General features: G+C 56.5%; 1 protein-coding gene across 1 annotated transcript; it reads left to right on the top strand.

Moving 5' to 3' along the window:
* The first annotated feature begins 14,945 nt into the window (after nt 1-14,945).
* PRDM8 (PR/SET domain 8) lies at nt 14,946-21,555 on the top strand. The gene is made up of 4 exons (XM_032882290.1): nt 14,946-15,087; nt 17,345-17,565; nt 18,559-18,790; nt 19,211-21,555. The coding sequence occupies exons 2-4, from the start codon at nt 17,347-17,349 to the stop codon at nt 20,797-20,799; spliced, it is 2,040 nt and encodes a 679-aa protein (XP_032738181.1). The 5' UTR covers nt 14,946-15,087; nt 17,345-17,346; the 3' UTR covers nt 20,800-21,555.
* The last annotated feature ends 4,407 nt before the right edge of the window (nt 21,556-25,962 follow it).

Raw genomic sequence — 25,962 nt, 5'->3', positions numbered from 1 at the left:
TCCCTAACTGATAAGTTTCAATGACTATAGTGAGAAGAAAAGACTCTTACTTAAAACAATGATAAAACTTGAGAATCTGCTCTGGCCTGGTGCTAACATTAAGTCTTCTTCACCTTCAGTTTTTTGGCAGACACCCCAGGCTACAAGTCAATAACTATTCCTAATTCCCTTACCCTATCTTTTTGCACTTTGAGAACCAGTTCCCCCAGAGTGCTTTGTAGCTATCTGTGGCCAGGTGACTCAGGTCACCTGAAAAATGTTTCCAGGTCACCTGGAAAATGTTAAGTTTTTCTTTTACTAATAAAAGGAAAGAATTGTTTTTCTTTGTCCCTGTCCCCTACTTCATGCTTAGAACAACAGTGTGATGTCTGGAGTTACAGCAGTCATCTTGTGCCCATGAGCCAGTATTAAGAATGCCCCAAATATTTCATAGCATGTACTTATACCAGAAAGAGTATTATCATGTTATACATTATATATGAGTACACATTCAATAAAGAGCTGTTAAACTGAACTTAAAAACTTCATTCTGCAAACCCTCAAACCTGAGTTTTGTTATTGCTTTATTAAATATTGAATGGATAAAAAGAATATTTTTAAAATATATGCATGACATAAAGAAAAAAAATACACTGACCAGCTAGGTAATCATCACCCGGCCTAAGAAAAAGGACAACCTCAGAGGCAAGCTTTATCCTAGATTTTACGTTTATCCATCTTTTGCCATTTTAATAATTCCCTTTGCTTTTTGTTCATCTTTATCCCCTTTGAAAGGCTAGAAATTAAGACCTTTAGCTTTTTTTTTTTTCCGTGCATGTTGCTAATGTATAAAACACTGTGGTCCCAACACACTTTGTGTTTTCAAATCCAGGAGGCAGCCTCACGGCCTCTCTCTCTTCTCAAATGACAAGGCAAGGAGAGTGGTGCAGCGTTAGACCCGCAGGTTTAAAGGTCATCAAAAGACTTGAGGAGGGTCACGGTTCACCTTCTCTGAGCTAGTTAGAACAGGTACACACGGGATACCTGGGGGGGGGGTCTTACCGTTGGGGTGTGCGGGGGTGGTGGCCTCTGCATTCAGGGACAAACTTTGGGGTTTCCAGAGGGGTTCCCCGCCTCTCCCTCCGCTCAGTCCTAGGCAGGCGGACCCCGGCCCAAGCCTCCCTCCGGATCCCGCATACGCTTTCTTGCTAGACGACTCTCCGCGCCGCCATCTGCTCCCGGGGTGCACCTTCGGGGCGCCCCGCATCCCCAGCCCCGCTTCCAGCCCTTCCTGTCGCAGCACAGCGTCTCCCCCGGCCCCGCACCAGGGTGCAGGAGCCGTCCGCGGGCGCGCGCGGGGCGGGCAGCGGGCACCCGGCAGGGCTGCGCACGCGGCGGACCGGGCCCCGCGCCCACGAACGCCGTCCGCACCCGCCAGATGCGCCGCGGGGGACGCGCCAGGTCTCCCGCACGACGCCCGCTGCCGCACGCGCGCCGCGGGGGAGGGGAGCGGCTCTCCTGCGGGGGGTGCGGCGGGTCTGGCTACGTCTCGGATCTCCCGCCCCCGCCCGCACCCCCGTCGGCCCCACAGCCGGCCGGGACCGCGGCCCAGGTGCGTCACGCCGTCCCCTTCCCCCGCGCCTGCCCCTCCCCCTCCCCCGGCTCCGGACGCGGTTTTCCCCAATTCGAGAACTGACCGCACGGGCGGGGCCTGCGACGAGACGGGGAGGGGAACCGCACTCGCTACCCCCGTGTCTCGTCCCGGCGCTGCACGTGCCTGTCGCCTCCCCCTCCCCCCAGCACCCCTGCAAACGGCGCTGTTGCCCCCGGGGGGACCGTCAGCGCCCGCCCCGCCGGCCGAGCGCTGTCTTGGCGCCGGGAGCCCCCGCGGGAGGGGACGGCTCGCTCAAGGGGGACGGCCGAGGACGGGGACGGGGACGGAGAACCCGTGCGACCGCGGCCCGGCGGCCCCCACGGCCCTCCACGGCGCGTCCCGGGAGGCGGGGGGAGTCGCCCCGTCGGTGCCCGCGCTTCCCGCACTGCGCGCCGCCCCCGCGGCGAAATCCCGCGGCTTGACCCGGCCGACCTCCGCGGCCCCCGGGCCGGCCCCGCCCTCTCCGCACACACGCCCGCGTCCCCGCTCCCGCCCCCGCGCCACAGGCCCGTCCCCCGCCGCCCCCCCCCCGCCGCTGCCTGCAGCCGAGGCTCCAGATGGCCGCGCTCGAGGCCCCCGACGCCGCCCGCGACCGCCTCCCTCCCGGCTGCTGCGGCAGGGACCGGCCGGACCGCCGTGCGCCGAGGGCGGCTCGTCTACAGGCCCGGGCCAGGGCAGCAGCGCGGCCGCCGGGGGCCCTCAGGAGCGGGGCGCGGGGACGGAGACGCGGCCGCAGGCGAGCAGACCGGTCGGCGGCTGCCGGGAAGGCCGGACCCTCCGCCCGCTCACCCCGCTCGCTGTCCCCGCCCGAGCTCCCCGCACCCGCTCCCCGGGCCCCGAGCACCGCGCGGCCGCCAGCAGGGGGCGCCCCTCCGATCCGCGCCTCCCCTGGAGGCCGCGACGCCCCGCGCCGTCCGCAGCGGCCCCGGCTCGGGATGGGCGCCCCCTGCTGGCGTACAGCGGTAGTGCCCGGGCCGTGACCTCCCCCGTCCCGGACTCCCCTCTTCCTCCCGCCTTCCTCCCTTCATTTCCTATTTGTTTCTCCGTTTTCCTGGCGTGCGGGCTCCCGCCCTCCCCGCCTTCCCCTTCCTTCCGCCCTGGAACCGTCCTCTCCTCCCGGCCCCCTCCCTGGCTCGGGACGGGTCCGTCGCCCACGGGTGCCGCCCCGGCCCCGGTCCTCCCGCGGACGCCGCTCTTGGCGCCCGAGGACGCGACCCTGAGACCCGAGGCCGGCGGGCGGCGCTCCTTGTCTCCCGGTGCGGGACGGCGACTCTGCGGGCCGGTGAGTGCGGCGGTCGGGAGCGGCTTCCCCGCGCACGGAGTTCGGAATGAGTGCGTCTTGGAGGACGTGGGTGCGGGGCAGAGGCTGGAGCAGAACAGAGGCTGGAGCCGAGCCCCTTCTTCCACCCAGAGTCAGGCCACTCGATGGCCTCTTCCCCTCACACACCCTGAAAATCACGTCTGCCTCCCGGACAGTTCTCGCTGCTTTCTCCTCCGAGCCGTCTTGCTGGGTGCGGGGACGTGGGGGATGGGGTGCGGGGGGGTGCGGGGGAGGCCTGGCGTCGGCGCCCACCCGAGGTTCTCGCTAACCCCCGAGCCCCGCCCCCCACCCCCCCACCCCACCCCCCGCGCCGCGGCCCTGCGCACCAGACCCCGCGAGCGTCCCTAAGCTCCCGCACAAATCCCCTCGGAGACACTAATCAGAGCCGCCAGCGAGTGCAGCACGTGTGCCGCCGCGTCTGCTCTGTAATCCCGCGCGTAATTCTGGAAAGCAGCCTCAGAAGGGGGCGTCGTTAATCCCTTACACGGACCAATGCAATCTGGGACCTACTAGACTCCTTCTCCTGCAGTTTCTCGAGAGCCTCCCCAGAGGAATGTTCCGAGACAGACGCGCGGTGCGCCCGTGCCGTCCCGGGACGCGGCCAGCCACAAGGCTCTCCGCTGGGAGGGGAATCCCCGGCCGGGGGTCCCGATACTCCGCAGGGGCAGCGGCAGAATGGGAGGAGGGCAGTGAGAAGGGCAAGGGAGAGTGAGCTGGCGGCGGGCACCTATCAGGGTTGGGAGACTGCGAGGAAACCCAGTTCCCTCTCCTCTGCAAGCTTGGGACCCAAGGGACCTCATCTGGGGGGCTGCGTCCTTATGAAGGCCCTGGACGAGGCAGCGGGGCCCACCCACAGCACGCAGGGGTCAGGGTGTGACCGCCCCACCCCCAGGCCTGTTCCTCCCACTTGAGCCTTCTCTCTCATGTGCAATTAATCCTATTTCCTGTCTCCCATTTTGTTCAAAACCATCTTCTAGTCCTTCATAATCGTAATTTGCACCATTGCCTTTTATCTGTGATTAATTGAGAAATCGACAAAGATAATGGAGGGTCACGCCCATAAATTAGCTTTAGGGACAGACACACAGACAGACAGACGGAACCGTGTGGGTGGGCACTGCCAGTGGCCAGTGGAGCCTGGTGGGGGCCACCGCTGGCCTCGAAGGAAGCGGTTGACAAGAGGCGCCGCTGCGCGCCCCGTGGAGCATCTGCGCTGAAATGACCGCAGTGGGCGCAAGCAAGGACTTCTCGCCGTACTAACTGGAGAGTCTCCTGTGATTTTTAGCTTTTCCCGTCTGAATCTAGAAAAAAAAGAGAGGAAAGGATTTGGGTGGGGTGAGGATGGGACTCCTATTTCTGTCCAAGAGGCCTCCCTCCCGGCAGATGAACAGATTTGAAGTCGGGTGTTTTTAGGCTGGGGTCTATTTCTTCCCGGGTTGGAGAGTTAAATTTACTTTTGCATCCTTTCCTTCCCTCTCCACTTGCCTACCAGTCTGAGGAGAGCGAGAGGAAGAGAAGGAGGGAGGGAGGGGGAGAGAGGAAGAAAAAGATTGAGAGACTCTGTTGTTGCGATCACACCGTAATTCCCTGGCCTCAGAGAAGTACCCATCACACAGAGTCCCTCTCTGCTCTCCGCAGAGGCGCAGGCCCGGTCTGGATTCTTTTCTCCTCCATGAAACCGACCCCGCCTCCCAGACGGCTGGAGGAGGGCACTCTGCCACTCTCCACAGCTTCGCCCCAGCCCCTTTAGCTTTCAATTGAAAACCAATTAAAGGTTTCTATAAATCTGTTAGCTCCCCTTTTATCTGGGGGCCCCTGATGCGTGCGATGCTGCCCTTTCGATGCCTCTTCCGTGTTTTGTTTTACAATTGTTGTATCACTATAATGCGGCCTTTCTTCTCCTGTCTCTATAGATACAGATACACAAGGAAAACCAAAGCTATTCAGTCTCCTATTTGTCCGGCAGCCGAACAGTGGTGCCCTTTCTCTGCTGCTGCTTTGCCCGCTTCGGGAGCAGCAGTTATGGTAGAAGCAGATGGCTACTGATTGGGGGAGCTTTGTGGCTCTAATACTGAATACTTTATGGAAAAGGGCTTTATCATGCTTCGCTGGGCAGAGGAACAAGGGGGTGAGATTTATAGCCAGGAAAAATAAATCTTTTCCAAGTTGTGGCTCCTTCTCACCACTTGTCTCTTTTGCTGGTGGTGGGGGGGGGGACTCTGAGGAATTGGTTTTATTTTATTTTATTCTCTTATCTGCTAACAGCACTTTTTAGTCAGAGTCTGAGAGGAGAGCAGACTAAACCAGAAGTTTGTGGAGTACCTGAGGTGAGCACTGCAGCATCCGCCTTCTCTGACCTCAGGGAAAAAGCAGAAGGGTATGGTCTCCAAGACTGTCTGGGGCCATGTTTTCCCAGATGTCCTGTTAGTTCCTGGGTAAAACATCATCCTCTATTATCCTATTATCTATAGAGAACAAAAAGGGATGTAAGTGCTCCCATCCGAAAAGTCAGGGAAGGCCACCGGTATTGAAGGAGCAGGCCCTGGTGGGGCGCGTGGGATGGAGGTGGGCTCCCGCACTCTGAACGGGACTGATCCGCAAGAGTGATTCAGGGATGTCTGGGAGTGTCGGTTTGGGGACTCCTATTGAATTTTCAAGCTTTGGAGACTGTACAGACTCCAACACTCCACTGAGGGTCTAATGCACCCCAAGGTAATTGACCTTACTTATGTCTTTTCTCGCTTCTTCCCCTCATCTAAGCGTTACTTCTCTTGAGTCTCATACGCCCCGTGTCTGTTGCAGGAATGTGTCCCTTCTACAGAGGCAGAGGCCGCACCCCCTGCTCCTGCTACTCCCCAGACCTGTTCCCTAGAGCAGTGCCGCACCCTCTTCCATCTCTTCCCTGAGCTCTTCTCCTCGCAGGAGCGGTGACTAGATGCAGAAGTGCCCCCAGCATTGCGAGCCGGGCCCTGGCGGCCAGGCGCAGAGACGTGGAAGCCAGCTCCAGGCCTGGGCCTCCCATCCCACTTCAGACGGACTCCTTGTCTTTCATCTTAATGTTTGAAGTGACTTTTTTTTTTTTTTTTTTTTTTAGTAAAGAAACATTTGTTCAGAATCTTTCATGTTCTAAGCTGGGTTTCCCTACCTTTCTCACTTCCTGCCTCGTCCCTAGGGGAAAGGCTCGCTAGAGGGGCGGCTGGGTGGCAGGACAAGCGCGCAGCCGTCGAAGTGTCGTCTAACTTCCTGCTGCAGCCCGTGCTTCCCCGTCCTGCGGCACCGTCGGTCCACACGGCCGCGCGCACCGTCGCGCACGGCGTCTCTGAAGGGGAGGAGAAGGGGGGCAGGAAAAACAAGACTTAGAACTCGCATTTGCCTGAATTTGCAGGTGGCAGGACCTGAGAGGCCTTCAGTGACTAAGTCTGGGCTCGCCCTGCGCGCAGGGCGGGCGGAGGCTCGGCCAGGCTCGTGTCACTCAAACCGACCCTCCGAGCCCCGCGGGCCCCTCCGGTCCAGCGACGCCCCCTGTGTGGGGAAACGGACGCACGAGAAGCTCAGCCGCCGGGCGCGGCCCCGCTGAGACGCGACCCGGCTTGCCCCCGCCGCAGCTGCGCCGCGAAGCGGACGCCGGTTCCGCGGTTTCGCGCGCGGAGGCGGCGGTTCAGGGACGCGGGTGGTTCGCTCGGAGGCGCGGGGCCGACCGCAGGCCCGGGGCACGCGCGTCCGCAGTTCCGGGCGCTCTCGCACGGCCTGCCGGTCCCGCATGAGAGAGCGACGAGGAGGACGGCGGGGCCCCGCGTCCGACCCCGCGGAGCCCGAAGCTGGGCGGCGGCTGCGCGCCGGCGGGGGCGCTCCGGGCGGGAAGCGCGGCCCCGGGCCGGGCCCCCACAGGCCTGCGTCGGCCGCGCGGCCCACAATGCTCCGCGCGCAGCCGCGTGCGGCGTCGGGGGCGGGGCCGGAAGGCGGTCGCGGGGGAAGCTCGAGGCCGGGGCGGGTCCCGCCGCCGGCCGCGTCGCTCTCGGGCCGCTGGGGTGTCGGGGAGGGGGTCGCTCGGCCCGAGGCCTGCTGCGGGGGAGTGCGGGGAGGGGCGGCGCGCGGCCCGGAGGCTCCCGGCCGGGACTTCGGCCTTCCGGCTGCGGCGCTGAACCAGCCGGCGGGGCGTCCCCGGCTCCGCGTCCCGCGGGCGGTCGCGCTCCCGCGGCCCGCGCTGTCCTCACCAGCCTCGTTGCCAGGAGCGCGCGGTCGGCTCCGACGGGGGAGGAGGGGCGGACGCGGTGCGGGGCGCGGAGGGCTGCCGCTTCTGCGGCGTCGCGGGGGAAGGCGTGGGGCGCCCCTGCGCTCGGACACTCGGGCCTCGGCGAGCAGGCGCGGGGGTCCTGGAGCCTGAGCGGGTTCCCCCTCCGCCCGTTGTCACCCAGCACCTCCTGGTTTCCCCGGAAGCTTCGAGAAGCCCTTCGGCCTCCGGGGCTCCGAGCGGCTCCCAGGACAGCCCAGCCCGTCGGAAGGAGCGCGAGGGCCGGACTGACGCGGGTGTTCGCCCCGCACCGCGCCTTGTCGTCGGCACGTGCCGCCGGTCACCTCGCCCCACGCGACGGCGTCAGGAGGATTCCGTCCGCCCGCGCCGGTTGTCGCATGCAGGCCGGCGAGGTCACAGCGGCGGGCCCGGGACGCGCACCCGGGCAGTCGCAGGGCCGGGCCGGAGCCTGACTCGCGGGCCCCTCCGTCCTCCAGACCTCCGGAGGCACAGGAAGGCCCCGAAGGCAGGCGCTGACCCCTGTCTGAGCTGACCCGGCGCTCGGGCGCGCGCCCTCGCCGTCTGCCCGGGAACTGGCTTTGCAGACGAGCTCGCCTTCGTGCGCACCTGACCGGCGCGGGAGGCAGCTCCTTCCTGCCCTCGTGCTCGGGGAGGCAGCCGCGGCCGAAGAGGACTCTGGCAGCGCAGCCCGGGACAGGGAGGGCAGAGGAGCCCGCCCCTGGAGAGGCGCGCGGAGGCCCGCGGTGGGAGGACTCGTGTCGTGTGGGGAGGAGGGTGGCAGCTCCCGCTCGCCCCGCCGTCAGGACGCCGCTCTGGCCCGGGCGCCCGGCGGGAGACGGCAGCTGCACAGCCCCGGGGAGGGCAGGAGCCCGGAGAACGTGGGAAGCGTGGAGCCTCCTCCCGGCTTCGTGCGTCCAGGCTTTGCGTGGCCGCGTCTGAGACACCCCCAGTGAAGGTGGCAGGTCCCGTCCTGACCCGTCGCACCCGGCGTCGGGGGCTCCATCCTTTGTCTGACTCGTCCCCAACGGAGTGGAGCCCGCCCTTCGCCATACTGCGGGGTAGTGAACGCCCAGGCCTCTCCGGGACGCCTCGTGGACCCGCGTCGAAGCCCCTTGTCATTCGCTGTCCTCCGCGCTCCTAGCGTCGTGGCAGAGCATTTAACCGAGACATCAACAGCGGGGGGTGCCGACGTCGGAAACCACCTGCCTGGGCAGACGTAGAATGGAGCCACCACCTTGGTACTTGGACGTCCCCGACACGCTTTCACGCTTTCAGAGACTCCCCTTGTCTGGAAACGCGGGCTTCCTAGGCCTCGGGCGGACCGAGTCGGGAAAGTAGCCCACTCTGTGAGGCATCTGACCCACGTGCACCGTAGTGGGTGCTCAGGTGGTGGCAAACAGGCTCTTGAGAACTCGGTCCAGTTCCGCTCGTCCAGGAACAGTTGCTCCTCGGTAGGACTCCCACAGGCCATTTTCTCGAAACCATCCCACCTGAAAACATGCCACGAGGAGCCCTGACCCTGAAGTCAAGAAAAATGACAGTCCTGAAAGTTTCTTTAAAATTGCTATCCTCAACATACTCAGCCCCAACCTGCTTAAACGCACGCGCGTGTGCGCACACACACTGAAGGACCATACCTGATTAGGTATAAAAATTGTTCAGACCTTAACTGAATTTTAGGCCTTCAGGAAGTCTCACCATCCAGGTCGTATTCAAAATGTTTCTTTTTCTTGGGACATTGTGAGTCATTTGATACTTCCAGATATTATTTATTTATTACAATATTAATTTTCCTCAGAACTTTAGAGGACATTATGAATTATATCTTGGTCACCTTTATATTAAATTACCAGAAGACTATCAAATCAATCTGGGAACTGCTTTTTCAATCAGCAAGTTCAAGAGAAGAAGTGTAACTTTCAATTTCTTTATCTGTTATTTCTGATGTTTCATAATGCATATGCGGTAGTACACTCCATAGTAGTGGTGCCGTTCCTGTTCTTTGTGACAAGTTGATCTGTGAGTTCTCTGAGCAACCACATTTTCAAGTATTAGAATTTGAAGAAAGAATTACAGTGGTAGTTCTTAAGTGCTTATGAAAATCTACTAAAAGCTGTAGGCTTTCCATATGATGCTTGGGAGACATTCCCTCATTGATGCTAGATTAATATGCCTGGATTAAATCGTGAAGCACCTGCAGTCCATTTGAACTGAAATCATGAAAGATGGTTTCACTCAGAGTCCAATATGTCATATGACCAGGGGAGCAGTTTAGGTATGAGAGCATGGTTTGTGAAGAAATCAGACTGTATTTTCAAGGCTCTAACAAAGCAGTATGAATCACTGCTGTTGTGGTTACTGATTGGTGTCTATTCCCCAAATCCTTTTCTTTTCTTTTTTTTTTTTTTCCCTCCCCTTTCCTTAGAGAAAGTCAGATGTCTGTCTCTCTCTTCAGCCTTCAGGAAAGTATGTCATGGACACATTCCAAGCTAGAAAGTCCTGGGCATGTGTGCATTCTGCCTAGACTCCCTTCCCAGGAGAGGAATGCTTTATGCAGCTCATCCTTCAGCAACCCATTTTAAAATGAAAGTCCATACCGCAGAGAACTGGCTGGGATCTGATGCTAAGTAATCTTCCTATTACAAATCCCATGTATGCTGATCAGCACCTGGCTTTTTAACTCAGAAATTATACGCAGCCTAAAACAGAGAGAAAAGGTGGTGGAACTCAAGTACCATTGGGATAATGTCCCTTCTCTGTGGAAAGAGATTTCACCTAGAACTTCTCAACCTAGTGACATTCCCAAGGCCTAGACAGTCTTCTTAAAATCTGATGCTCTCTCTGAGGCTGCTGGATAGCCCTTGGTCCCCAGTTTGCCTGGAAAGCCTGGCCCAGGGGGTGAGGAAGCTCTGGGTGGCTGACCATGGTCCTGCTTACATGTCCTTCTGTTCACCTTACTCCTCCTGCTGAGACCTATTCAAGGGCTGTGGTGTCTGAGTCTGGAAAGGACATCATAACCCACACTTTTGACAAAACCGGATATTCCCTGCTAGCTCTCTAGATGCTGTATGGGGTGTGATATCAAAGCTGGGACAATCTAAGGGGTCAAGGTGCTGGATAGTGCATCTGGTTCACAAGTCACACTCACACAGTGAGCATGAGGCACTGATTTCAGATTTGTGGTAGTTGTCTTCAGTGTCACCTTAGTTTTCCAGCCCTGCTAGAAGTCATACTCAAAAGCCATTAGGCCCGTTAACAATTCAGATCCAGGAGAGGAAATAAATTACACAAAGTCCTCAAAGACTATCCAGCTCACAGCTGAACTCCCAAGAGAAGGGTGAGTGGAACTTGAGATCCCTCACGGACAAGCTTATAAACTTGAGAAAGGGAGGTTATAAGCGTAATAACAACAGTTGTAGAATAGCAGCAGCTGTTAAAAACAACAATACCATTTATTGAGAAACAGGAAAAGCTGAAGTCAGAACAATGTGAGTCAGGAGTATTGATCCCTGAACTTAGGAGACTGGAGTCCCTTCCCAAGCTACAGAATTATCCATCCTTTGAGAGTCTGGCCATCCCAGGACCAGCCTGGGACACATTCACTTCATTTATCACCTGCTGAACCAACTGAAATACTTAGGCAAGGAACAGACCTAAACTGAAATTACCATGTACACGTCTAAAAAACAAAGTGCCCCCATCCTGTGCACTTTTATCCAGCTCAGCAGTCTGCCTCTTCTTGTCTCTCGGTCATCCCTTAGAAAGTTTCTTATTCTCCAAGGTGAGATTGGGCAATGCAATACCCCTCTGTGAAGGTCCATTCTTACCTCCCCCAACCCTCACAGCCCTGTCCAGAGACCTCCCGAAGCGACATTAATAAGCTTAGGAGAAAGTCTCCACACACTGTCTCACTGGCCATCCTCTTGTCCTCAGTGCATTCTCCCTTTACCATGAATTGTTACTTTGTTAAAAAATTGGACTACTGAGGCTTTGCTGGCTTACTGCTCTGGAGGTGGGATTAGAGGAGGATGAACCAGGACCTGGAAAGGAAGAGAGAAGAAAAACAATGTGTTTTCATTCTTAAAGGGTAATAATTCTTCTAAGTGAGTTATTCTCAGAGGCTACACTAGCCTCCTATCACAGAAGCTGAAGCATTTTGGGCCCCACTTCTCTACCCTGGGAGGAAAAAGGGCATTTTCATTCTAATACTCACTAAATCAGATTTCCTTTCTTACCCTTTCTCCACCCTCTCACTTAGTTCATAAAAGGCACCACCTCGGGAATCATTCATCAACCTCTCTCCAGCCTTCTCTTCCAAAACAATACTGCAGTTGTCTACGTGTGTCTTTTTTACCATAACTGCAGGAAGCCTTGCTAAGGGGAGCAAGGTGAACAGACCTTCGCTCTTCACTGTTATCTCTCTAATCATTTAATTGGAAATAAAATCCCAGGGGAGAGTGCTTCAACTATAAACCCATTGTTCCATGTGAATAAGATAAAACTATTGACTGAGATGCGTTTTTATAGTACTGCTTGAAACTGAATAAATGCTTCAATCCTTCATTTAGTATCAGTGAATTCCAGTAAGTAATAACGCAGAGTGATTTCAAAGTAGTTTATACACCAATTTAGCCCATAAATTTCTAGGGAAATAAAAGTAATTTATTGATTTTTCTTTACAACCTATTAATAATTAAGACCATTTATATTACCAAGCAAAATGTGCATCACTTAAAATACTAGAGAACCCTCAAAGTAGGAATGTCAGGCTTAGTCTTACCCATATTTGTTTTTTGTTATAGCAGTCATTGAATCCATAAGACGAAGAGTCGGTAGGATTCATAGAATGTTAGAAATTCTTTTATTTGGGAATTTTTGCCTGAAATCAGTAGGGGAACTCTTAATTAGAGGGCAGAAAAGAGAAAGAGAGTAAATATCTGATGGTCAGATTCTCCATACATGTTTCCCCTCGTTGATGTTTGAATCTTAGCTATTTTCTGTCTTGTGTTTTGGAAGGTCAAACTCCCCCACCCCCAGCTTAAGTATCAGAAGCAATTTTTATTTTATATAAACTGGAATCTAGGTCTCAGAACCTCAAAGGAGATATAGTCTACATGTCCTGTATAATTAAGAAAAGAAAGGCCAAGGGAAAGAGAAAATGTGTTCCATTGAGCGTTGAAGGTTATCTAAATGCCCACACCCTGAAGTGGGTGCTTTTATATTTACAATATGTAGGAGGATTGTTTTAAGTGCAATGGACAGATGACTTATTCTGGGGAAGGCAAACTTTCTATTTTCTAAATAACACAGAGGAAGACTAAGGATTGCTGTGTTCAACAGTTTAATGGAATTAGGGTCATGGGCATGGCGCGCGCGCAGGCGCGTGTGCGCACGCACACACACACACACACACACACACACACACCCTAGCTTGATTAGGCTGCAGTTTCTGAAGGACCACAACTCTCTTATGGCTTAATTCTTTATCTTAACTTGCTGGTGTTTACACCTGTGCTGCTTCTGCCCTTTCTTTTTCCTTTTCTTCTCTTAATTCACTTGAGTAACCACTATTCTTCATCCCTGCTTGTTATTTTCCAGATGTTTGGGCACTTCTTTGGGGGACATTTCTAATTATCCCCCTTTTCTTTTAACAAGTGATGGGGGGATGCTTTCTCGTGTGTGAGAAAGTAGGGAGGTATGAATGAAACACCCAGTCATAAGACAATTCGTGGCTTAAACACTGGAAGACTCTTATACACAGACATGGGAGAGTTCTCAGCATTGAGCTCTGGTCGAGTTGCCCTTTGCCAAACTGCTTGAAAGTGTTCACACATGCATAAGAGAAATGATAGATAAAGATGAAAGAAAACTGCAGGGTAAGAAGCTTTGAAAAAGTTAGTAGCTAACCTGGAAAGGAAGAGGATATTCCAGCCTTCCTCGCTAATATACAGGGATTTTGCAACCCTTCTTTGCCGAGTCCCGGTTTAAACCGACGCAGCAGCTCCGTCTGATCGGAAAAAGTTGGAACTTAGGTGGGGAGGGGAGCTAACCAAGACCGGGTGAGAATGGAGGGAGGGAAGAAGGGAGAGAGAGGAGAGAAGGGAGGGAGACCCAGAAGAGAACTCGCGTAGTGGGAAATTACTCCCCCGCTTCATTTCTGCTCAGCAGAGCCCCTCCCTGGCCGCCCCGGACTGCGGGGTGCGGAGCAAGGGCGCTCGTCCCTGCCCCACTGGGTCCCGGAGGGAAGCTCCCGGTTGCGAGCGGGTCAAGCCCACACTCTCCGCACCCGTTCCTTTAAGCTGCTCTTCGCCAACCCCCAAACCACTTACCTCCTTTCAACACTGGATGGAAACGAGCCCGTCTCCGCCTTCGTGGCGGTTCTGCTCGGTCCAGTCCCGCCGGCCGCGCGCTCCGAGCCCTGCGGGAGCGGACAGACCGTCCTCCTCGGAGCGGCGGTGCGGCGCGTGGGGCGAGAGCGCAGCCGCCCGTGCGCTCGAAGGTCTTTCTTCCCGCAGGAGCTGAGAGTTGGAGGCGAAGAAGAACCCAGAGACCCCCCCCCGCGAAACTGTGCCGCGGCCCCCGCTGAAGTCAACTTTCAGGCTGTCGAGTCCTCGGGTCATTAGCGGCGGCCCTGGAGGGGCAAGTCGGCGCCCCTAAGTGGCTCAGCGCGCGAACGAGGCTCCCGAGGAGACCGCGACGGCCCCCTGCGCTCTTCCGCCACGGCTGGATGTGCATTGCTCTCCGGAGCCCATCTTGGTAATAATTTCTACTTTCACTACCCCTCCGAGGTCTCAGAATACGGGCCGCCCCCAACATGGGACCCCCGCGGGGAGGCGAAGAAGGCGCCAGGGGAGAGGGGAGGGGCGGGAACATCTTGGGTCTAGGAACCGGGGAGCTTCCCGGCAGGGCCCCCTCCCCCTTCCCTGGCGCAGGTACTCGAGTTCTCCGACCGGACGACCCCAGTAAACCCCCTGAGGTGGGCTGGCGGCGTCCTCGCTCCGTCCTCCTCACCCCTTCAGTGGGTCCCGGGGAAGACCGAATCGAGTTCTCACCCGAGCGCATCCTGCCTGCGTCTTGCTCGGAAGGGCGGGGTAGGGTGAGCGCTCCGAGAGGGAGCCGGCGCCGGGGCATCACCCTCGGGCAACTCGCTGCGCAAAGCAGCGGTGGCTCCGCGGCCGGGGAATCCCTGGGGGCTCGTCCGCACCCCCCCGCCCATCGCGGAACTCAGACTCGGGAAGTGCGCGCGGGCCCGGGGCGCGCAATGGGTGGCCAGCTCTCTGCCGGAGGCTCTTCGAGTGCCCGGAGAAACGGAGGAAGGGCCGCTCCCGTCCGTTCGGGGCTCTCCTTCCCGACCCCGACACTGATCGCTCCCTCCTCACAGTCCCGGAGGGCCGCAGCTTTAGCCGGACGCGGGCCCGGCCGCGCTCAGAGACGCTTTGCCACTTGGGGAAGGTGCTCAGGACCTGCGGGGCACCGGCAGGCCGGAGAGACCGCGGCGAGGCAGGCGGCGCCGGAGGGAGCGCCCAGCCCAGCAAAGAGTTAAAGGGAGGGGACGTGGGCTGTCACGCGTCATTGGGCAGATTATGTGCAGCAAACAAAAAGTGTGTGTCTGCGTGCCAGTCAGTCACTGCATCGGGTCCATCTGTACAACTCTCCGCGCGCTCGCGCCGTCTCGCTCTCCCTCTCGCTCGCTGTCTCCGCACCCTGTCTCCGTCTCTCCCGCGCGCGCCCTCTCCTCCCTTTAGGCGCAGCCTGCGGGGCAGCAACACCAGCACCTCTCGACATGGAAATGCACTGATTCCGCGGGCAAAGGAGACACTCGACTGCGTCCCCGGGTTCCAGGTGGCCTCTCGGGGCGGTTCGTTCCCGACCTTCTTCGCGGTGAGTCTCGGGGCTCCGTTGCGGGAGGGGGCGGGGAGGAAGGCGGGTTGGGTGGGGAGAGCGGAAAACCTCGTCCGGCTCGTCGCCCACCAGGAGACAGGGGGACGGCCGTGTGGAGGGGACCGCTACGGGCGACACGGTGATACAAAGGGAGGAGCGGGCGGGGATGCCTTCGCGGGAGAAGCCGGCGGCTGGGGCGCGCGCGGCCGCCAGACAATGCCTGCCCGCGGGGAGGGCAGCGGCCGGCGGCAGCGACGCGCTCTCGGCGAGCCCCGCGCGCTCTGGGGAGGATGCCCGGCCCCGGGAGCCGGGGCGCAGCGGCCGCGGAGCTCGGAGGGGCCGGGGGCGGCGGCGACCGCACGCCGGCGGGGAGCCCAGGCTGTCGCCCGGCGCGGATTGTGGCCGCTCGAGGCTCGTGGCGGCCGCGGCGGCGACGCGAACCCCGCGGAGCGCGGCGGAGCGAGGGGCTTTCGCCGTATTGTTCGGTAGAACTGCATGTTAATGACTGCGTCCCTGCTGTCGCCGAAGTGACGGGCGACCTCCCGCACAATGAAACGCCTGTGTGAAAGAGACTTTTAAAGGGGAGAAAAAATTGAGGCATAAAACCCTGAATTGAGGAAACTGAAAAGGAGAGAATAGGATTCCGCTGAAAAGGAGATGAGAGATTCTGAAGGGTTTTTTTTTAACGTATTTAAATGTGCAATTAGAGATCAGAAAGGCTACCTTGTGTGGGGTAAAAATACCCAGATATATAATAAAGTAAGTTTCTATTTTATGGATATTTTCTCTTATTTCTGTCTGGCAGAAACAGCCCAGTACTTGACATTTGGAGGATGTAGCAGAGTGAATGGAAAAAGAGGCTGACCAAAGTTTCATGCTCTGTTAACTGAAAAGGAAAAAAAAAACACAACTCTATCTTGTAATCACATTTACAAGATTAATTGGTTAATAGACATTATGATAAAAATGGACATTACTAATATTATTCCATAATGAACAGCTTCTTGGGAAAAGAATTAGGTCTACTCTTTCTTGCGACTTAAATTATACAAAGTATACATAAATTACCGCCTATCACGACGTTATTAGGGAAAAACCAACTTGAGGGAATCTTTTAATCAGTCAGGGTTAACAATGCAGTTAGTTCAAAGCCAGTTTAAATTTTAAACACCTGTTTTGTTTTGTTTTGTTTTAAGTCACAAGTTTTGTAAGGGTGTCCAGTGGCATAGGAAGGAAAATGTCTCTTTATGACAGCTTAATAGAGCCCTCCATCAGGGTATTAAACTTTGTAAATTGCTGTGGATTAAACAGACAGAGAGCCCACAGAGGTCTACCCAAGTGGGGCTGCCCCCTCTTGCCCAAACCAGGTCCTATCCGGGGGAGAGAGAATTCACCAGTCACTACACATGCAGTATTTCAATCAGGGGACGTTTCAGGCCTGCCGGGTACCTGCTCACTCCATGAGGCACATGCAACTCAATCCACCCCCTTGTATAACAAGGTAACTGGGATTCACTCTCATCCATAAATAAGCATGTTGAGAAAAAAATAATTACCTCTGCTTGCTGCTTTTAATTAAAGCCTCGGAGGGACAGTATTGGATTATGGTAATGAACAGACATACGTCCCCTCTTGTAGGCTGCAGAGGAAGGTTAGCTGACACAGACTCAGTGGCCCTGACACTCTCCTGGAAATCCATTCGCCATGCTCCGCTGTCTCTGCGTGCTCGCTAAGGCCACTCCCCTCTTTGGAAGAAAAAAATCAATTCCTGGGCACCCAGTTCAATACATTAGAAGGGAGGAGAGGAGCTTTCTCCCAAGGGTTGGAAGTTTCTTTCAGTCGGGGACAGTCTGTAGACTAGGAAAAACAAAACAAAACAAAAATCCTATTGTTCTCCCCACCCTTATCCCCCAAATCCTGGCCCATCCTCCCCCAAGATAATGCAAAAAGCTGATCTGTCTTTCCCAGACCTGTTTTCCTTCTCAAAAGCGGTCCCCCCTGAGATCCCATGATTCCAATTCTTTAAAGAAAGTGGCAGGGATGGGGGAGGGGGAGTACTCCTCAATTGCCATTTTCAAAATATGCCAGATTTAATCTGCCACTGGCTTTATTTTTGAAATCAAGGCTATGCAAAAAATCAGGTAAACTCAAGAAAAATATAATTATAGTTGAAATGTTCTGTCTGGATTCATAGAGGCAAAAGGAGTAAATAAGGAGTAATGTAAGTTGTTTCCTTGTCCTGTGTATCTGTCACCAGTGATGGAGGATTCAGGCATCCAGCGAGGCATCTGGGATGGAGATGCCAAGGCTGTCCAGCAATGTCTGACAGATATTTTTACCAGTGTTTACACCACCTGCGACATCCCTGAGAATGCTATATTTGGTCCCTGCATCCTGAGCCATACTTCCCTGTATGACAGCATAGCTTTCATAGCTCTCAAGTCCACGGACAAGAGAACAGTCCCCTATATCTTCCGGGTAAGTGCTGGCCAGTGCTGCATAGGGTATGAAGATAATCCCATGTTGAAAATGGACCAAGGATCATTCTAATGACAAGCTGAGATAGGTTATGAATGTAGAGAGTAAAGTAACGTGAGACATCCTATTTTACACACAAAAAAGAGGAAAAGAATATTAAACTCAAATCATTGTCAGCTGATTTCTGGAACAAATGGTAAAATATGATCTGGAACGCCAAGTATATCTAAATCACTACCTCAGTTCTAGGCTTTCCTGGCTGTGTGCACAACTTCCTTAACTCTGGAAGATTTCAACTAGGGTGGAAGCTATTTGCAAATTAAGTACTTTCTGTAAGTACTTTTATTGTAAGTACTGGGTGCATTTGTGTTCCAGCCCAGGAGGCCTTCTTTTCCTCTAAATGTTACTCTTTCTAGGAAGCTAGCCTAGTTCCAGAATTTGTATTTAATGAAAATGTTAATGGCTTGACAATAAAACATCATTAAATTCATATGTTTGGCTTTCAAGATATAAGTCCTCCCACTTTCTATTCTTTCTTTACAAAGAACTATTAATTGTTTAAGGCAAAATTAGGAAGATGAATGAATGCCACAGAATAATTTCTAAGATCTAAGCTTGCTTTTTAACTTCCAAAGCAAACAAAATTCCTCACACTTTTTGTAAGGTGGGATAATTTAGAACTGAATTCTCAAGAGGTTAATATTAATTTGAATTGTAAAGAGAAATGTCCTCATTTGATATGCAACCAATATATGAGAAACACAGCTTTATACGATCGGCACAGCGCTTCAGAGGACAGTTATCTGGCCTGCTGCTTGCAAACACAAAGATGGGTGCCTACTGGGGTCGTGGTTAAGCTCGATCTCAGACAATTCTTTGGAAAAGGGTAACAAAAAGGAAATGGCCCAGGCTCCTCTGGCTTCATTCTCTCAGGAGGGTCTCCCTTCCCCCGCCCCCTACCTTCTCGTGTTCTTTCTGTTTTCTGGACTGTAGGTAGACACCTCAGCGGCAAATGGTTCTTCAGAAGGTCTCATGTGGCTGCGACTTGTCCAATCAGCCCGAGATAAAGAAGAGCAGAACCTCGAGGCCTACATAAAAAACGGACAGCTGTTCTACCGTTCTCTCCGCAGGATTGCCAAAGACGAGGAGTTACTAGTTTGGTATGGCAAAGAACTGACTGAGTTACTCTTGCTCTGCCCCTCTAGACCCCACAGCAGAATGAATGGTAGGTTGGCTCGCGACCTGCGGCGGGGCCCTTCACGAGTGGGGGAGACGCAGGGAGAGGCGGGGGCCCGCTCGGCGGCGCCCTGGCGCCCGTCCTCCCTTAGGGCGTCTGCGGGGAAACCCGGAGGCCTGGCGCGGCACGAAGGTGGGACAGACAGACGAGAATAAACCTGGGACCCTTGGCTTGGTTACTGCATTGCCCCGGGTTTGGAGGGAAAGTTAGAGCAGCTCGGACAGGGCACTCTTCGCGGGGCGCTCAGGTCCGAGAGATGGAGGTGGATCTGTGCAGAGGGTGACGGCGAGCTGGTGCGGAGACGATGCTTAGTAACCCCGTGGTATGCATGTGCGCGCGTGTGTGTGCGCGTGTGTGCGCGCGTGTGTGTGCGTGTGCGCGCGTGTGCGGTGTTCTCTCGCTGAGCAGGGTCGTCCCCGTACACATGCCTGGAGTGCAGCCAGCGTTTCCAGTTCGAGTTCCCCTACGTGGCGCATCTGCGCTTCCGCTGCCCCAAGAGACTGCACGGCGCGGACGCCAGCCCGCAGGACGAGCACGGCGGCGGCGCGGGCGCCAAGGATCGCGGGGGCGGGGGCGGCGGCAAGGACCAGCCGCAGCCGCCGCAGGAGGCGCCCCTCGGCGCCGGCCCCAAGTTCGGCAAAGCCGGCCCCGTGCACCACTACCCGGCCCCCTCCCCCGAGGGCAGCGGCCAGCCCACGGCCGGCGGCGGCGCCAAGCCCTCCACGGACTTCCACAACCTGGCCCGGGAGCTCGAGAACTCAGGCGGCGGCCACACCTGCTCCCCGGGCCGGGGCCTCGGCAGCGGCCAGCAGGAGGCGGAGCTGAGCCCCGACGGCAGCGCCCCCGGCGGCGGCAAGGGCAAGCGGAAATTCCCGGACGAGGCGGCGGAGGGCGGCGGCGGCGGCGCGGGGCTGGCGGGGGCGCGGGGGCGCTTCGCCGAGCGGCCGCCGCCCGCCTCCAAGGAGGACCTGGTGTGCACGCCGCAGCAGTACCGCGCCGCGGGCAGCTACTTCGGCCTGGAGGACAGCGGCCGCCTGTTCGCGCCGCCCAGCCCCGAGACGGGCGAGGCGAAGCGCAGCGCCTTCGTGGAGGTGAAGAAGGCGGCGCGCGCGGCGGGTCTGCAGGAGGACGCGGCCGACGCGGGGGGCGCGGCCGCCGACGACCAGGACGCGGGGGGCGGCGGCGGCCCCTCCACGCCGGTGGCCGCCTCTCCGGCGGGCGCCGACAAGCTGCTGGCCCCGCGGCCCGGGGGCCCCCTGCCCAGCCGGCTGGAGGGCGGCAGCCCGGCGCGGGGCAGCGCCTTCACGTCGGTGCCGCAGCTGGGCGGCGCGGGCGGCCCCGGCGCGGGCGGCGGCGCGGGCGCGGGGGCGGGGGGCGGCGGCGGCGGCCAGGGGCCGGGGCCGGACGAGCGCAAGAGCGCCTTCTCGCAGCCCGCGCGCTCCTTCGCGCAGCTGTCGCCGCTCGTGCTGGGCCAGAAGCTGGGCGCGCTCGAGCCGTGCCACCCCGGCGACGGCGTGGGCCCCGCCAGGCTCTACCCCGCCGCCGACCCGCTGGCCGTGAAGCTCCAGGGCGCCGCGGACCTGAACGGCGGCTGCGGGCCGCTGGCGGGCGGCGGCGGCGGCGGCGGGGGCGGCCTGCCCAAGCAGAACCCCTTCCTCTACGCCACCGCCTTCTGGCCCAAGAGCTCGGCGGCCGCGGCGGCGGCGGCGGCGGCGGCCGCGGGGCCCCTGCAGCTGCAGCTGCCCTCGGCGCTCACGCTGCTGCCGCCGTCCTTCACGTCGCTGTGTCTGCCCGCGCAGAACTGGTGCGCCAAGTGCAACGCGTCCTTCCGCATGACCTCCGACCTGGTGTACCACATGCGCTCGCACCACAAGAAGGAGTACGCGATGGAGCCCCTGGTGAAGCGGCGGCGGGAGGAGAAGCTCAAGTGCCCCATCTGCAACGAGTCCTTCAGGGAGCGCCACCACCTCTCCAGGCACATGACCTCGCACAACTGACCCGAGAGGGCCCCGGCTCTCCACGCGCGCGCTCGCAGCCGAACCACCTGCGGGAAAAACACGCGAGGACACCCACCACCTCCTTGTGACCTGGAACGCTGCCCCAGAGACCGAGCACACACACTCAAGCGTACACGGGCCGCCCCAACCTTTCCATTACACGTTTACCTGCGACCTACATTCCACGCGCACGCGCACGCACACGCACACGACAGGATGGTGGATTTTTGATTGGGTGGGTTGTTCGAGGGGTTTTCTTTTGAATGCACGCATTTTCACTTTCCAAAAACAAAGGTACATTTTTAAAAATGTCATATATTGCAACATATTGATGCATTTGTCATACGTTTCTACTTAAATTATTAAGCACTTACGGTTTAGATGTAATAATTATATGTAAGGGCAAAATTTATTTTGGATATAAAGTAAAGGAGGAGGGTCAGATGCTTTCTGCATTTCTTGATGACAGTTTGTGTTCTTATAAAAATAAATAAAATGAAGAAAAAGGGGTCACCATTCAATTTCAGTTTCCAGGGGGAAGTGCATGGATCATGAAATGATTATGGACTTCAATGAAGAATGTCATCATTATGTAAATATGTATTTGCTTTTAATACAAAGTGTAATTTTGTGCCAGTGAAATGGAGTCTGAATAGTTATGTGTTTCTTTTATCCCTGGAAAGATTTATTAAACTTTATAGATTATCCAGGTATGTTGGATGCTTTGACAATAAATGACTATTTTCTTCAAAGCAATTATGTGCAAAGTTTTTAAGTACTCTTTTTTTTTTTTTTTTGTAGCTAAGGGCTACACTTTGAGTACCTACCATCTATTTTCACTGAGTCTCTGAAAAGAAGAGGAGAGAGAGCAGAAGAGAACCATGATAAACCCTGTCCCACTTGCATCTATGTACTCTGAGCCAATATGGAACCTAAAAGTGAGGAGTCAAAGTTTGATGTTGTTTGAAAAATCTTAATAGCTGGAAGGTATTGGGCTTCCTCCTCAAAGGGCAAATCCTTTAGACAAAGATGTCTGCCAGCAAGCTAACCTGTGGGGGGAGGGAGGGCTGTCAGCATTCTTTTCAGCGTCAGGATAATTAGCATCTTCACAAGTGGCCGGAGACCACTTTAGGCCTTGATCAGAGAGACTGGATGAAACGCCCATTTTCATTCTACAAGTGATGCCTACAAGGAGGAGTATCCTGTGCTCTAGAACCCTTCAGCATTCTGTCATGTCCCATTAAGAGACCTAGTGAGGAGTTTCTTTAGAAACCAAGGTGAAATGACCACGATAGTCTATGCATTGCTGGGCCCAGCCTTCTTTCCAAAGGCTCGAGCAGCTGCACAGCCTCTGGAAAAAGCCTGGTCCTAGAGCATGATGATACAGAGGGACCGGATAATTTTCCCTCCTCTCCCTGTTCTTCTTCTTATGAAAAGTCTTCTGTACTCTTCATCTGCTGACAATTCTCAGTTAAACTGTTTGGCACCATTAGGTGCAAATCCATAAAAATGATGGTCCTTTAGGTCTTAGGGTAGCCCGCATCTAGAGTCATTCTAGAAATGCTCTACGAACAGACATTACCCTGGTTTGTCTATCACTGGAGGTATTCTTTCCCATTTTGTCCTCCACTATGTCAGAAGGAGGACACCTGTGAGAAAGTCTGTAATGGGAAACTTCCACACTGTCTCACTGGAGATATTCAATGGCTTCCGCTCCAAAAGGATTTGAAAGCCTTCATTGTCTTGAGGTGACTACAGACAAGTTATGTTTCAGGCAGGGAGCAAGTAAAGACCAAGGGTAGGGTAAAGAGACGTATCCATAGTGTGACCGCCATTGGGTCAAAAAGCTGGTTGACTTCCTTACCATCTAAGGACTTTTCTGTGCTACGTGTCTCTGAGGCCTGCTCTCAGTTTTCCTAGGCCACAGGTGGATGATCTGAAACCCTAATCCTCAGCAAAGCAGAATGAGAACAGTCCAAAATTTCAGTTTTAACTGCTCTTTATCACTAATATGGCTGCATCATCACTGACGTCATTTGATTTTGCTGCATTCTGGTTTTCTCATCTACACAGGAAGTGAGACAGGTTCTGCTCTCTGTAAACTACTTCCTGCCCTGGGGAATTGTGTTTTGTAATGGGTTAATCAGGCCCCAGTGACATCTAAAAGGAGATTTGTAGAGAAAAGACCAAGATTGGTCAGGAAGCAAATTTGATGGCAAGAAGTAAGAAAGATATTTGGGGGCAAATGAAATATGGGCCCCAAGAGATCCTTAAATCACGAAGCTTGAGAGGCTAACTGAATTGTCCAGACCTGGGACACTAGTGGATTTCTGGAGCAAAAATATCTTTAAAACCAGCCAACCAACCAACAGCACAGGTCGCTTGGGGACCAAACTCTCCAAAACCGACAAAAATGCCCCAGACTTAAATGCTCCCACGTTCTGTCCCAGTTGTCCAGAATCTCCTCTTGACTACGGGGCTTTGTTCCCTGTTGGGATCCAGAGATGAACTTAGGTCTAGACAAAAGGTACGCAGATGCTCCTTTTTGTAAAGTCTGGAATCTCGCGGTTCGAAGGCTGCGTGGAGATTTCCCTCGTGTCTCCTTCGGTCTGGCCGTTAATGTAACCGCACAATCGGGAAGAACGCGGCGTCTCGGCAGAGCGACGGCCCGGAGATCAGGTGTGTGTGCCGCAGGCAGAGGCTTAGGGCTGGGCCCCGGTGCCGATCGGTCTGCGCACAGGACATTTTGGCAGGAACGAGTAGGGAAGGGCGCGCAGAGCTAGTTTCGCCTTCAGCCAAAGCAAACTGAGAAGTGTTTTATCTTAATGCTGCGTTTTCGAGCTTTCGGGTGTATCTTAACTCTCTGCGCGTCTGAACTTTCTCAGATGAGACTTTCTCGTCACCGCCCCGGTCCACAGGGCTGCGGTCGCTGGCCCAGGCCGCGGCGTAGACGCCCGCACAGCCGCGGGGGTAACGGGGTCACAGGCTGTGCAGGCGGCGGCTGCGTGGGCCAGGTGAGTCTAGGACAGGTGGCCTGAGCTCACAGCCCCGAAGCGGGTCCTCAAGACCGGGGCGCTGCTCTAGCCCTTGCTGCGTCCCAGTCCGGCGGGTTCCCGGGATTTGCCGCGCGCCCTGCGCCTTCCGTCTCCGCGCGCGCTCTCGGGGCAGGTGCCGAACCCCCTCCGCTCCCGGCTTCGGTCCGCGGGGGCAGGCTAAGGGTGGGGGCGGGGCGGGGGCGCTGCGCTTCCCGGTTTGGCTTCCGAGGGTGCGGAGCTTTCGCTCACAGGCTTCGCGCCTGGAGGGCCCCAGAGGACACATCTCCGCACCTGTTCGCGGGCGCCGGCGAGGGGAGGCCGAAACCTGAGCCGCCGGGCAAAGTCCCTAAGGTCCCTGGTCCTGTCCTCGGCTCTGTCCTCGGCGCCCGAGGTGCCGCGTTTCCCAGTGGCTGCCGCGGGCGGCCGGTTGCAGGCCGGGGTCAGCGGCCCTGCGCGCCGCAGGGGGCGGCGGCGGGAGCAGGTGTTCGAGGCCGGTGTCGCGTCTCCTTCCTCCGGGGATGCCCGAACGGCAGAGCGGCGCCCGCTTCCCGTCCCCCGTTCGGTTTCTCCTCCAGCCCCTTCCCCCGCAGGCGCCGGCCAGTGAGCGCGACCGCGAGCGGGACACCTCGGACACCCGGACCAGGCACACCCAACCCCGGCCGGGAAGCGCGCCCCAGTCGCTGCCGATCCCGGGGCCCGAGCCGCAGAGCCGTCCAGCCGGGGGCCCGGGGCTTCCCGTCTCCGGTCTCCACGCACACGGGCCGCGCGACTCCCCTCCGCCAGCCCAGAAGGTGCGGGGAGCCCGCGACGTGCCCCGGGGCCCAGCACCGCGCACCACGGAGCCCGGGCAGCGCGGCGGCGGGGAGGGTCCCTGGGGGGCGGCGTGGGGGGGTGAGTGGTTCGACGTGAGTTTCTTTCTTTTCCTCTCCTTGCCCAGCCCCGTGTTCTGGCGTCGCTGTTGGCTCCTTCCGTGGTCTTCCCGTCCCCTTCCCTCGGTGCGTCCGCACCAGCGCGGGTCTCTTGCTGATCCGAGTCTTTCCTGAGCTTCGCGAAGAAACCCGCCCCGGATTCCCGCCGCTCGGGGCGCCGGAGCCTGCGGGGGCCGCCGCCGCCCGGCAGGACACTGCCCTGTCGAGCTACCGCGCACGGAGGGCGACCCGCACCCGACCCAGGGGTTTAGAGATGGGCGGGCGCGGGTTCCGACCCAGACGGGCAGACAGGCAGACACACACACTCACACACACACTCACACACACACTCACAGCCAGCTCTAAACAGCCCCTCCTAGGAAAGGACGCCCTTGGCCAGGCTTCCGAACCGACGTTGCTCCTGGCCTTGCTGGGAAATGGCGTTGTCCCCCTCAGGTGCAGAATTGCCTCGCGGAGGTGTGAACACTGTGGCCTGCCGGAAGCCGGAAGCCGAGCTGGGGATGGGGTGAGAAGCCGCCGGCTCCTTTTTTCTCTTCCACGTGCGTTTCGGTTGACAAGCAGGCGGGCCTGAGGCCTAGAAGCCTGAGGCAGAGATGAGTCTTAGGCTAGTGGGCCTGAAGGCCTCCTGCCCTTGTCGTCTAGCTGGGCAGGGAGAGGGATGTTCTGCCTCACACACCCCATTCCCAAGGTAACTTTTGCTTTTCTTCCTTTGAATTGGAACTAAACACTTCTCAGAAGCATGTGTGTTCTCCAGCAGTAGTGGATGAAGAAACAGAAGAAAAAGTCCTATTAAAAAAAAAAATTCTGGGGCGTCTGGGTGGCTCAGTGGGTTGAGGCCTCTGCCTTCGGCTCAGGTTGTGATCCTGGGGTCCTGGGGTCGAGCCCCACATCGGGCTCTCTGCTCAGCAGGGAGCCTGCTCCATTCCCCACCCCGCCCCCTTGCTTCTCTGCCTACCTGTGATCTCTGTCTGTCAAGTAAATAAAATCTTAAGAAATAAATGAATAAATAAATAAATGTATCATTAAAAAATAAAAAAAAATTTTAATCCTTTTTAAATTTTTTTAACCTGTAGGGTCAGAGGTCTGGTAAAGCATGTAACTTAAATAGCTGACCCAGTTATACCAATTATTAGTTACTTATTCCTTTTCTTTTCTTTTTTAAAGATTTTATTTATTTGAGAGTGCACAGAGGAGAGAGA

This window comes from Lontra canadensis, unplaced genomic scaffold (genome assembly GCF_010015895.1).
Source record: "Lontra canadensis isolate GAN:19392208 unplaced genomic scaffold, GSC_riverotter_1.0 scaffold1, whole genome shotgun sequence".
Taxonomy (NCBI): Eukaryota; Metazoa; Chordata; class Mammalia; order Carnivora; family Mustelidae; genus Lontra; species Lontra canadensis.
This window is presented reverse-complemented; position numbering and strand designations above follow the sequence as displayed.